At 37.4% G+C, this 14,577-nt stretch overlaps 1 protein-coding gene across 1 annotated transcript in view; it reads left to right on the forward strand.

Moving 5' to 3' along the window:
• CFTR (CF transmembrane conductance regulator) overlaps positions 1–14,577 on the forward strand; it is a 194,794-nt gene that overhangs the window by 20,564 nt on the left and 159,653 nt on the right. The window contains exons 2-3 of the mRNA XM_060107728.1: positions 7,467–7,637; positions 11,641–11,749. Coding sequence (XP_059963711.1) covers positions 7,467–7,637; positions 11,641–11,749 — 280 coding nt within the window. The remainder of the gene's footprint in view (positions 1–7,466; positions 7,638–11,640; positions 11,750–14,577) is intronic.

Here is a 14,577-nt window from a genome sequence, read left to right on the forward strand (position 1 = left end):
TGGTATCACAGTCCTGTTTTGAAATTCTAACTCTGCCTTGGATGAACTATTTAAGCTCCCTCAGCCCCAGTTACTCATCTGTAAGATGGAGATAATATTAGGGCTTATCTCTTGAATTGTAGTGGGGATCAGATGAAATAACGTATGTGAAATACTTAGAATTTTAGAGAGTTATAGGAATAGTCTATTAAGGTTAGCTAGTACTTTTGTTATAATCCCAATAATAATAAACTCTAGTGCTCTGAAAATTAAACTAAAGCCAAGTAGTTTCCATGAAGAAGCAATGCAATAACATACAGCTGTAATATTTTATAGACAACATTGAATTTGGCCCCCATGAAAACCAGGGAGTCATAGTAATTATTTCCAGCAGGAGCTGCAGCTGAGAGAGCTTAAGAAAAGCTATTTCCAAGGTCACATGACTGGAAAATGACAGAGTTAAAACCTAGAGTTTTCTTAAAATCACTAATTCAGTTTTTTCAGTAACAGATTCGCCATAGAAGTTAGGTGACTGGAGTTTTGTAGTTTTCATGATAAAGTTTTACCTCAGACAATCATATCAGGAAAGAAAAGAAAGCAGTTTTATGGGAAATGAAAATTAATAATGAGCATTATATGAAAATCATGGAGTTAAAACATATTTGACTAGAAAGTTTATGTGCATAGCTAGCCATAGCAAGTACTAATTATAATATGTAACTTCTTCTTTAATTAAAAAGAACTTCCTCCTTATTTCCAAAGTTATACATGCTCATAGTTAAACATTAGTGAATATAGATAAGCAAAAAAGAAAATATCTTTCCTGAAGTTTTCTTAATATGCTTACATTCCAAATACATTTATATTTGGGAGCATCTTTTAAAATGGGCAGATCGATTTCCTATTTAATGTTTAGGTTCATTAAGCATGAAGTTAAAGTAATTTATGTTATGGTTTTAATTTCTGGGCCTCTGGAAGGTTTTTCAGAATTGGTTTGCAGTGTTTTGTTGAGCAGCAAATAATTATCTTTCCAAATCTTCTAAAATTCATTGACTACATTTACTGTTTACTCATCTACAGAAAGAAAAAGAACTTCTACAGTTCTCTTGGTAAACTAGGAGCCTCATGAGAAATTAACTCTCAAACACAAAAATAGCTCATCTTTAGCAAGCAAAAATGTGATTGAGCTGACTAAAGTGGTTATTTATTCTAAATTTAACATTTTATGGGTAAGCAGCAAACCCTGTTTAATTACCTTGTGGGATGAGAGAACAGAGACTCACCGACTTGACCCTCACCCCAATGCTGTGACTTTGGGGTGCATTCTTGAAGCCTACAAGTTTTATACAGGACTTTTGAGAGCTAGATGCCACTACTTTCTCAAGTTTTATTTTTACTAAAATTCATTGAGAAAAAAACATATCCAGCTATAAGATAACACCAGATCTAAGTTGATAAAATAACTGTGACATTTGAAGTGTTATTTATATGAATTAGAAAAGAAACATCCTTTTAGAGATGAAATGACTTCTGGTCTCAAATCAATTCTTCCCATGATAGCCATTTATCAAAAAACCTAAAGCAAACTGGCAGAATATGCTGCAGGAATTTGAGATTTGTTGTTACAGTCTGTTCAAATGATTCACCCTCTCTCCTCAGCCTGAACTTCAACATTTTCTTTAGTTAGGACTATCCAGCTTAGTTGGGCTATTTCAAACTCATGGTAATATATTGGATGATGAGAAAACCTCTAGCGTATTTAAATTTGTCCATACTAAGCAGTTTAGAGTAATTTCTACTTAGTTCCTCAAGTATTATTTCATGCAAAAAGGAAGAAGACTTAGTCATTTGAGTGTATCAATTTGTCAGTATTTAGGAGATGTGTCATGCTACCATGGGTTTGAATTTGCTATTTCATTTCATTTTATCTGGCTAGTTAAATCAAAAGTAATGTTAAATAATGTGGAGGCATGATTGTTTTATACAAACAAAATCATTTGAAACTGAAAAGATCTGATACCTGACCTTCATCTTAAATTCTAGCAGATGAAAATGTCAGATGCCTCTGTTGGATTAATAAAAGCCAAATGTCAAATGGAAAAATGGTTATAAGCTTTAATTATGTGGCTTTTACAGGGATAGGTTTCATGAAAATCAAGGCTTTAATAGTGTCTATAATTGGAAAATTATTTTCATGATAAGGAATTACAAGTCACTCTAAATTTATGTAGAAATCAGAAATTTTGTCCTAAGAAAAGAAACTAAATAGTTTCATTGTATGTGTGCGTATATATTAAAAAAAATCAAGTGATAGCATTTTTCCTTAATAAAACCTGAAGACTCTTATTGTTAAGCTCACAGTGTGTCTGGGTACTAGACTTTATTAAAGTTCTTTAGGATATATATATATTTTAAAAATAAATTTATTTATTTATTATTATTATTTTTTGCTGCGTTGGGTCTTCGTTGCTGCACACGGGCTTTCTCTAGTTGCTGTGAGCGGTGGCTTCTCTTGTTGCGGAGCATGAGCTCTGGGCTCGCGGGCTCAGTAGTTGTGGCACACGGGCTTAGTTGCTCCACGGCATGTGGGATCTTTGCGGACCAGGGCTCGAACCTGTGTCCCCTGCATTGGCGGGTGGATTCTTTTTTTTTTTTTTTTTTTTGCGGTACTCTGGCCTCTCACTGTTGTGGCCTCTCCCGTTGCAGAGCACAGGCTCCGGATGCGCAGGCTCAGCGGCCATGGCTCACGGGCCTAGCCGCTCCGCGGCATGTGGGATCTTCCCGGACCGGGGCACGAACCCGTGTCCCCTGCACTGGCAGGCGGACTCTCAACCACTGTGCCACCAGGGAACCCCCGGCGGGCGGATTCTTAACCACTGCGTTAACAGGGAAGTCGCAGAACTTTAGGTTATAAAGAACATATATCTTAAGGATCTCTGTCTGCTACCTTGTAATTAATGATTAGCTAGTTTCTGTTAGAAATAACAAGAACTTTGGAAACTGTCACAGTTTCTAAGTAGATCAATTTATAAGTCCATTTTCAATATACAGTGACAGGTTATGAATGAAGGAGAAGGGTAAGATCAGTTAGAGGTGAGAGGGAGGGTGGGTGGGAGCAAATGTGAGGATAAGGAGGAAGAATAGTGCTTATTGCTTTTGGTTATTCCAGGTGTACCTGCCTTGCTAATGAAACACCTGGGTACTCATTAATATTTAATGGAGGGCTTCCCTGGTGGCACAGTGGTTAAGAGTCCGCCTGCCGATGCAGGGGACATGGGTTCGTGCCCCGGTCCGGGAAGATCCCACATGCCGCGGAGCGGCTGGGCCCGTGAGCCATGGCCGCTGAGCCTGCGCATCGGGAGCCTGTGCTCCACAACGGGAGAGGCCACAACAGTGAGAGGCCCGCGCACCGCAAAAAAAAAAAAAAAAACCAAACAAAAAAAAAATATTTAATGGAAGAAATACTGAAGTAGAAATCCTGAGTTGGCATTTCTAAATTCTATCCAAGTATGTTTAACATACTCAAGCTCATTCAAAAAAAAGCAGTGGCTGGAGTTTTACAGTAACTAATATTTCAGTGAATGTCTAAGTGTAGATACCTGGAGAGTTTTTTGTTTTTTTTGTTTTTTTGTATTTCTGTGACTGGCTTGAGGTAGTCATGGAGACCTCCTTGATGGGGCAGAAATTTCATTCAATTTTCTTTTTGGTTTAATCTCACGAAATAAATTCTTTCAGATATCTCTGGTGATTGCCAGGCAGCCTAAGGTTAATTGATTTTAGTTCTCATAATTTACCTTAAGTTGTTTCTATTTCAGGTTACAAATATAGGTTTACTGTAGTGAATCTGTCAGAAACACTAAATTATATTAATAATTATAAATGGCTAACTTTTAATACTACTGAATATGTTTGATTTGATGACGCTGGGCTATGGAACTCTTGATAATCAAAACTAGATGTCTTCGTATAACATATATATTAAAATGGGCATAGATAATGCAGGAAGCTTTTAATAAATGTAGGTGTTATTTAAAGTATTTAAAAAATGAGCTAGAAACTCATTAATGGAAACGGTGATCAGGTCTTAGATGTGGACCAAAAGATGTATGTTTATTTAGCTTTTAAAAGAAAGAAAATATTTGTTTTTAAATTTCCTGCAAATGTCTTTTGTGCTGTAATATTTACAGATAGTGAACTTCTCTTTATTTGTAAATTTAGTTTCATATTTTAACAATTTCAAACATACTGAAAATGAAAGGTTTATTAATAGATGGAGTATATTTTTCTCTTCTAAATTTTCCATAGACCCCTTCCTTTCCATTCTCAATGCTGTTACCCTTGTTCTGAGTCTTTCAACCATCTCGCAGTCAGTGATCTATTTCTGTTGGCCCTTTCTGGCTGAGCTGATAGTTAAATTTTCAGGAACTTGTGAGCTGGTTGTTAAGTAAAACTAGTATTAAAAATTAATTGATTTACACTTACAATTAAATAAATTATATTAAAACAAAGGTAATAATTGAAAAGTTATCACTACATAATTATTATCTATGTATTGAGGTTATGTTGATTGTATCTGAATGGTAATCACACTATCTTATAATATGCAGCTGTGTATCTCTTCCCAACTCTGTGTTCAGTGACTTCACATTTGGTGACTTGAAACTGGTCATGGTGGGAGTATTTACACCACAGAAATTGGCAAATACCATAAGTCACTTTTTGTTTTTTGTTTTCCTGGAGAAGGCATGGTTAAAGATTTGTCAGTACATGACACCACACTACTGCCTGCAGTCTGCTAGCTTCAGGTCTCCCTGCTTCCAGACCCGCGTTCCAGAACTATGTCTAGAATAACCCACCAAGTTTAATTTTCCTAAACATAAGAGCTGAACATGGTAAAGGAAGAAATGACATCAGAAGAATGTGGTAAAAATCTAGTTTGTGGCATTTAGTAACAGACAAATTTAACATCTTTGAGCCTCCATTTCTTTATCCTTAAAGTAGGGCAATGATCTCTTCTTGTTCTACCTACCTATCAAGATTTTCAAATTAAAATCACAATATGCTAGTGTTTGTGAAAGTGCTATATACACATAATTTTTTTATTAGTCGTAAACACTTGCTTCACCTTTTCACTTCTTAAGTTTACAAAGGCTTATAACCAACAGAATGGAGTTTATATCCTAAATTGCTGTCCCAGATTTTTCACACCCTTACTGCCCCCTATATTGGCAAATGTGCTTCCAAAGTGCTTATGTTGGCTACTGGATTGTGAGTGCCAGGCGGGTGTGCCAGCACTCTCACAGATGATGCCCAATGCAGATGCTGCATGATCACAGCACTTTTTTTTTTTTGCGGTACACGGGCCTCTCACTGCTGCAGCCTCTCCCATTGCGGAGCACAGGCTCCGGACGCACAGGCTCAGTGGCCATGGCTCATGGGCCCAGCCGCTCCGTGGCATGTGGGATCCTCCCGGACCAGGGCACGAACCCGTATCCCCTGCATCGGCAGGCGGACTCTCAACCACTGTGCCACCAGGAAAGCCCCACAGCACTTCTTTAACTGCTGTGTTCAGACTGTCCTTAACTATTTTCATTCTTGTTCTTCAGGAGAAATTGCCAATGGATCACACTGGGCAATAAAGATAAAACAATTATCACCCTTTGCTGAAGTTTGAAGTCTCTTCTTAAGATGTAAATATTGCAAGTTAATGACAGAAACTGACATATTAAGCCATTGTCACTCGATATGTTGGTCAGAAATGGTTGGTGAAGCTACTGAGCCTTTGAGCAGGGTCTTTTTTAAAAAAAATATTTATTTATTTATTTGGCTGTGCCGGGTCTTAGTTGTGGCACGCTGGATCTTTAGTTGCAGCATGCGGGGTCTTTAGTTGTGGCATGTGGGGTCTAGTTCCCTGACCAGAGATCAAACCTGGGTCCCAAGCATTGGGAGGGTGGAGTCTTAACTGCTGGACCACCAGTGAAGTCCTTGAGCTAGGTCTTAATTCAGTTAAATTTTAAGGAAGGACAAGTTGTAGAGACATCAGGAACACAGGGCAGTGGCTGACTGAAGAAGGTGGAGACAAGGGAAGTGTAAACAAGAATCTGGACTCTTGGGGTGGGAGTGGGGAAGGTGAACATGAGAGCCTTCTGAAAGTTTTGCCCTGAAACAATGTCAAAATGTTTGCATTTGGCATAGCATTTCCTCTTTTTATTCTGAATGGCTTTGCTAGAATAATTTTCCTAGTATAAGTTTATTTTGCTTCTCAGATATTGCTAAAACACTCCCTATTGATTTTTGGTGGGTAACATGAATTTTGATGTATTACCAACGTCTCAATGACACCAAATTTTAGGACTCTCTGAAGAAAAGAAAGATGGTAAGGGTAAAAGCATATGTTGGGAATCACTGATTCCAAGTTCAATTCCTTTCTTTAATAAATATATGACACATAGCACAGGGAGATCAGCTCCGTGTTTTGTGACCACCTAGAGGGGTGGGGTAGGGAGGGTGGGAGGGAGACGCAAGAGGGAGGAGATGTGGGGATATATGTATATGTATAGCTGATTCACTTTGTTATAAAGCAGAAACTAACACACCATTGTAAAGCAATTATACTCCAATAAAGATGTTAAAAATTTTTTTAATATATGAAATTTCACGAGAAAGGTCTCATTTGCTCAAATTTCATTTAGAAGTTTCTCTTTGTACGTGATTTCTTTGTTTTACAATTCTCCTGCCCCTCCCTCCTTCCTCTTTGTTTTCCCTTGTCTTTGACTTCTTTTTAGATTTTCTTAGCTCTGTGAAGATTATTTTGCCTTATTCACAGTAGTTAGAAACAATGTATTTGAAAATAACTGGAGTATCCTGCATAAGTATTTACTATGCCAGCTTCCCTAGCTTCCATCATAAATTGTTATTTATTAGATGCGTAGCGGGCAGATGTGCGTAACTGCTATGGGGTGAGGAGACAAAACATAAGAAAATTATGATCCCCACCCTCATTCAGGGGTGATGATTAAGTCAACAAATTGATACTCCAGCTACAGTCAGTTCATTCAACAAATAGCTCATTGCTGAGTACTGTGAGCTATGGTTAACATTGTTGTTTGAGGGTCTGTCTTCTTATTCACAGATCATTTTGTATTTGAAGTGGTAGAGACTGGACTTCAGCAAACTATAAACTCCTAGTATCTGGTTATTTTGGGGAATTTTCTTCTTTTTTTTTTTCTTGAAGAATATTTTGAGTATAGAATGTTTAGCAGTTTGGTTTTTTCCTCTGGGAAAGATGATGATTCTACCGTCATCCCCCATACTTTTAGACAAAGCTATCGTCACATCAGTTCAGAGCTGATGATGTTTTATATAGTTGTGTTCTGTAAGATATGACTCCCTGGCATTTATATAAGTTGACTTATTTTATTCGCGTATTTATGCACTACCACCATTTTCCACATGCTAAAAAATTTGAAACTGTATCTGATTCCAAGTCTACATTGGAGATCAAATCAAGTTAACATTTATATCTGTCTCCTCTCTCTTTATTTTAGCTGGACCAGACCAATTTTGAGGAAAGGGTACAAACACCGCCTGGAATTGTCAGATATATACCATATCTCTTCTTCTGATTCTGCTGACAGTCTATCTGAAAAATTGGAAAGGTATGTTCATGCACGTTGTTTATTGAAGAGAGAAATTAATATTATTATTTAGAGACTAGAGAACTGACATTAGAGGGTTTAATTCTTAAAATGGCATATTTATAATAGGAACATCCTATATTCTTGATGAAGTCTTGATTAGTTAAGAATTAAACAATGAAAGGATGAAAGAAGAAAAACCATTTTCCTGAGATAGGACCTTTTTTTGAAAAACACATATTTGAATTCTGAGAAGCTACCTGTCTTTGAAGACTATTACATGGATTTTGTGAAGATTGGAATCACATCTTTATGAAGCAAGTTGTGTACATTTGCCTCCAAAACCTTAATGTGTGAATACAAATGTACATACTTGGAAATCTTAGGGTAAAGGCTGTTGGATGTCAAAGAAATGTAAAAATTTCATATTTTTGAGTATACGTTGAATGCCAGGTGTAGTATCTCCTCTCAGCATTCTGGAAGGAAAGCATCATTATCTCTGTCTTACAGAAGAGCAAACTGAGGCTCAGAGAGATGATGTAATTTTCCAGCTAATAATTGATTGAGCTGTGGTTCAAACCCAGGTCTATACTCCTGGCCTCCCCAGGAACAGTGTTTCCCGTTGTAAAGAAGTCTCCCATTCTAAGAGTATTGGTTATAATCCTTTTGGTTGCCAGTGAATTTATTTAAGAGGGAATTTATTGGTTCATGTAGTCTACCTGTGTGAAGGCCTAGGTAGAGAATTGGCCTTAGGGACTCAGTGGAACCAGGGACTGGTTTTATTCTCTCAGACCAGCTTCCTCCATGCAGTGGGTTCTCAGAACTCTTTGCTCATATTTTTATAGACCACAGAGGAAAGAGTCCTTTCTCTGTGGCCAAATGTGAAAAATCCCAGAAACTTTTGAGTCACAAGCTCACTCCTTGGACCAACAACAATCTATGAATGAGCTAGGCTGGGTCTTGTGCCAGCAGTACAGGGTCTGATACCAGATGAAGGGGAAAGGGAAGAGGGAGTTGACAGAAAAAAGAAAAAGAAAAAGAAGTAGCTACTTTTTACTGTACCAAAATAAAATAGTTGAGTAGATTTGCAATTTGTTTACCTTATTTTCATGAAATTCATTGAATTTATTTTGAAATTTCAAGGCAAATAAGATATTCAGCCTTACTTTTTCTTGATTTTATTCAAAGAATTAGGCTAGTGGAAGTAGCAGCTTCACATTTCCAAGTTCAAGGTCCAGCTCCTAATATTGAGTACTTAGTGTGTGTATGTGCCATGAGGGCAGGGATATATTTTTTTGTTTTGTTTTGTTTTTGTTTGATTTGTTCAGTTTATGATGTGCCTGGAATAGGGTCTAGAATAGGGTCTTGTATATACAGTTGTCCCTTGCTAGATTCCCCCTGGATATAAAAATCTATGGATGCTCAAGTCCCTTATACAAAATGCATATAACCTACACATATTCTCTTGTATATTTTAAATCATCTCTAGATTAATTATGACACCTAATACAATGTAAATGCTATGTAAATTGTTGCCAGCACATGACAAATCCAAGTTTTGCTGTTTGGAACTTTCTGGAATTTTTTTTGGTGAGTATTTTCCATCCCCAGTTGGTTGAATCTGAGGATGAGGAACCCGTAGACATGAAGGGCTGACTGTAGTAGGTGCTCAGTAAATATTTGTTGAATAAATGAATGATGATTGAATGTGAAATGGCTAGCATTATATATAAACCTCTAACACTTCTGCAGAGATAAAATATATAAGCATAGTATATTGTAGGTATATCAGCAAGTTCAAAATAATATAGTAGATAATGAATATCTAAGTTCTAAATGGATGCTGAGGGAAAGATTAATCAGAGTAGGACTAGGTTAATCAAAACCTGCATACTCCAGATTTATTTTTACTTATGGCCAAATTGAGGACATAACCTGAATTTGTAGGATTATCTGGCCTAACATTTTTTTCTCCTCAGTTTTCATTGTGTCTCCATATCAATTCAATGTTTAAAATGTACCTATTTTATTTCAATCCAACACTGTGCCGGCATAAGTCCATAAACTTTATCTTTATTATTTTTGTCTTTTTTGGGATATCTCTTCTTCACTCTGTTATTTCTTTTTTATAAAAATTGTTATTTAGAATTTACTGAAATATTTTGAAAGAGTGAAATACCACTTATAGTATTTTGTATCTCTGTGCATTTGGAAAGTGACCCTGGTCACAGATTTCAAAGATGATATGTGATGAAGGCCCTAGGTGGCTACCATGTGGTTGAGGTACCTTGGCCCATCTGGCTCAGTTTGTGGCCGTGGATTTGAACCCTGTGCATTACTCCTGTATGCAGACCGCATATCCATTCCATGATTGTAGCTAAGCTACAAACTTGATAAGTATAAAATTTCTTCCATTATGATTCAACTCTTGGTGTTTGGAATGCTTACTGGGTCTGTTGTGGTATTGCAGGAACTACCCCATCTACTCTCGCTGCTGATTCCTTCCCTCAGGGTACAGTAGTTCAAGTCCCATCCACTGAAAAATTCCCCAGCTTTGCCTTCCCCTCAGATTGCTACCTCATTCTTTTTTTTTTTCCCACAGCTAATATCTCTGTGCTCTCCTGCTCTCTCTACTTCTCCTTTCCTTTACATCTCCACTCCCTGAAATATGGTTTCTGTGTCTACCATATTCCTAAAATGACATTGACTAAGGTCACCAGAGGTCTCTTAATGTCAAATATAATGACATCTTCCTACCATGACTTCAGGGTTGACCACTTCTTCCCAACTTGAAACCATTTCTTTGGTTTATTTACCACCTCTCTTCCTGGCTTTCTCATCTGACTCATTCTTCCTTTGAAAGAGAGACAGAATCTGTCTCCATATTTAGCTCCTTACCCCGTTGTGAATCACCAAATGACATGGATAGGAGGCAAGTCTTGTGTGTGAGTGGAAGAGTGGGAAGAGTGTGAGCAGGTAGATGGATGGCATAGCATAATTAGGCATGATAGAGAGTAAGCTTCTCAGGGAAGCCAGTGTCCATGCACAATGCCCATGACTGCCAAACCTGCCCTCAAATCTCAGTTGTGTGGTCTTCCTTTGGAGTAACTTAGAACCACCTCTAATAATGGTAGATGGATAGTAATGAGAATAGCTGTTGATCAGATATAAAGTCTTTATATAGTTCTTTCCTGTGAAACTTTTCATCTCTGTACAGTTTAAAAATGAAGATGAGGTTAACATTTAGGGATATACTTTATCCACTTGGGAAGAGAAAGAGGGTTTTTATGAACAGAAAGTAGTGGCAAAAATGTAAATATAATCGGCTGATGAATGTATAGTATTTAAAAGAAAACAAAGACATTTATTTGACACCAACCATTTTTCAGACTTATTTAATTTCTATTCCTGCCATAAAATATAGAATTTGATTCTGTTCTAATTTTCCAAAGATGTTTATTGTAAAGAATGACTTTAGTATTTGAAAATCAAAGTTGATGATACTTGTTTCATACCCCTACATTTAAAAACAACAAGTTTTTCTAATGTTAAATCACAGAAAAATCCACCTGACTTTTAATCTTGTTTTTGGTTTGACAGTCATATTTTGTAAAATCCACTACAATTCTAAACAGGTAAAGATCAAGAGGTGAAGGGAAAAAATTAAATATTTATTTTTCACCTTGTTCTAAGCACAGCAATGTGTATTCATAAGAGTCATATTTTATTTGTCCACCTCTTGCATTCATTGCTTCTTAGAAGCCCAGAACCTTTCTTTAACACATATAGTGTGGCCTTTTCATGAAGTCAAGTCCTTGAAAATTGATATATGGTGGAGCATTGAATTCTGCCAAACATCTGCCTGAGCGTTGGTGTTGGAAGGTCCCCCCAAGGTTTTGTCTTTTTAGTCACTTGGGTTAATCTCATTGAATGTACTTGTGTGAATAAAACTATGTTAAGGGAAATAGAGAACTCAGATATTTGCACGTGCAACTTACTGTTCCCACTTTGTATTCTTTTGCAGAGAATGGGATAGAGAATTGGCTTCAAAGAAAAATCCCAAACTCATTAATGCCCTTCGGCGATGCTTTTTCTGGAGATTTATGTTCTATGGAATCATATTATATTTAGGGGTAAGGATCTCATTTGTAAGTTCATTATGGGTAAAATAATTATATTCATTTTTATTATTTATTTTTGGTTTTGTTGGGTCTTCATTGCTGCACGTGGGCTTTCTCTAGTTGCGGCGAGCAGGGTCCACTCCTTGTTGCAGTGCATAGGCTCTAGGTGCATAGGCTTCAGTAGCTGTGGCACACGGGCTCAGTAGTTGTGGCTCACGGGCTCTGGAGCGCAGGCTCAGTAGTTGTGGCACATGGGCTTAGTTGCTCTGTGGCATGTGAGATCTTCCTGGACCAGGGCTCGAACCCGTGTCCCCTGCCTTGGCAGGCAGATTCTTAACCACTGCGTCACCAGGGAAGTCCCTATATTCATTTTTATGATTATAGAAGGACTAGGGTAATCTGGTACCCAGGTAAAAGGCTAACTCTGAATACAAAGAAACCAGTAAAACTCTAGTGGAGACAAGTAAAAAATGCATTGGAACTAGGATGTCCTGGAACACAGGTGGCCATTTATAATTTCAAATGGGTTCAGTAAAATAAATTTCTTTTAAAAAGTTATTTTCTGTTATGATCCCAAATCACATTATATTACTGGTATATGAGATTGCTGATGATTTTATTTTCCTATATTCAACAGGAGAAAGTCAGGAGACAATGTCAGGAGGAGAATTAGGTAAAATTCAGCAATTACATATATGAGTGTTTGTAATATTTTGAAGTCATATCTGCATGCTGAATTGTTTCAAGAAAAAATAGCAAAAATTAAAAATATGGCAGTGAGGTACTCCTGCAGTATGTTTGCTCAGTCTCCTATGTCTTCCTCATTGTGAGGAGAGCTCAATGCGTGAAGATCCCAGGCTTTATGGTGTTTAAGTGCAGTCTGGGATGTTCCCCAGCTGTTGTCAAATATAACTCTGATCTATTATTTTTCACCTCACCAGAGCATCATTTGGAATCCTTGACTGTAATCTGTAAAACTGATGGCAAGTTGAAAACTTATTTAGTCTTCAAGTAAAGGCTGTGCACAGTATTTGCTTTGGGAGGTTAGGTACCAGTTGAATGGATTTGTGTTGTAATTATATTGGTCTTCATGCCTTTGGGAGTGAGGGTTGCCATAGTGTCTCCCGAAGAGATGCCATGCAAGTTGCATTGCTTTAAGAACTTGTACTTGATACACAGCAAATAAATACGTTTACACATTTATTTTGACAAAGATGACCACATTTAGGTCCCCAATGTTTTGTAATGCTATTGATTACCTCCTGGGAGAAATGCTCTGGCTTTTGAAATTATCTGTCTATTGATGTCTGTCTATCTATCTATCTATTTATCTCTCTCTCTCTCTCTCTCTCTCTCTCTCTTTCTCTTTCTCTCTCTCTGTAGAAACCTGCAGCCGTTTGGGGGTGAAAATATTTTATCTGTAAATATGAATAAGGTAGCTGAAGAATTAACTATCTTTTAAGATATCTTTGAGGTGATTTTTCTTAATGAGAGCACCCAGAGCTTTGGGAAACAATATTTTTAAATTTTATTTATTTATTTTTAAAATTTTATTTATTTTTTGGCTGTGTTGGATCTTTGTTGCTGTGAGCGGGCTTTCTCTAGCTGCGGTGAGCGGGGACTACTCTTCGTGGCAGTGCGCGGGCTTCTCGTTGCGGTGGCTTCTCTTGTTGCGGAGCACGGGCTCTAGGCGCGCGGGCTTCAGTAGTTGTGGCACATGTGCTTAGTTGCTCCGTGGCATGTGGGATCTTCCCAGACCAGGGATTGAACACGTGTCCCCTGCATTTGCAGGCGGATTCTTAACCACTGCGCCACCAGGGAAGTCCCAAGAATGCAACATTCTTAGTAAGTCATCCTTGGATTAAAGTGAATGATATTTCAATTAATTGTTATGCCATAACTAAGATTGTATAGAAACTCAAAATTTTCTCTTCATGTTCTCCACCACGTGCTGCTTCCATCGGTTAACATAAGCACAACTGAGTAGAAGCTGGGAGAGAGGCTGAATTATTAAGTCCCTTTTATGCTCTGCCTGACTTGTGAGATAATTTATTCCTCTAGATCCCACCAGCATAGAAGTTTCATGTGAACCAAAGCAGTCACCTAAACATGAAAATTTCGATGATACATGAACATATTTATAAAATTTATTTTTGGTCTGGTATACACAGATCAAAAAATAAACAAAATATAGTTTAATATTTATTGAGTACCTAATCTGTTCCAGGTTCAGCATTAAGCCCTTTATACAGATTATTTTTGGTCATTCTCCTAGCAACTCCATGGAGCAGACATTAGTATCTCAAATATATAGAAAAGGAAATTGAGATGCAGAAAATTAAGTAACTTTTCCAATGTTAGGTATGTGGTAAATTTGAGTGATAGCTAGGTCTCTTTGGTTCCAAAACCTATGACCCTTGTGTTAGATCAGATTATAATTGCTATGTAACTGTATTTGTAATGATTGTATGTAGGTACTCAATAGAATGGTGACTGTAGTAATCAGTCTTGGGTCTGCTGAGCTTCTTTGCATCTGCTCAGGAGATATAGGTTAAAAGCTTGAATGTTGAAGATTCTTCCAGGGTCACCTCAGCAGCCAGATATAACATTGCTTTTAACATTTAAGACTCCCAGCTTAAAGGAAAAACTGGCCGTTGAAGAATTGAGTGTGCAAGTCAGTTAAGGACAGTCAGAGGGAAGCCAAAGGAAGGGAGTCCTGTAGGCAGATTACTGAGAGAATATGGTTGTCACAATACCTTTATTATGATAAGAAATTTACAAACATTCACTCAAATATATTCTTGACTCCTAGGCAGCTCTGGGCATATTTCCATCATCAA

Source organism: Mesoplodon densirostris, chromosome 9, assembly GCF_025265405.1.
Source record: "Mesoplodon densirostris isolate mMesDen1 chromosome 9, mMesDen1 primary haplotype, whole genome shotgun sequence".
NCBI lineage: Eukaryota > Metazoa > Chordata > Mammalia > Artiodactyla > Ziphiidae > Mesoplodon > Mesoplodon densirostris.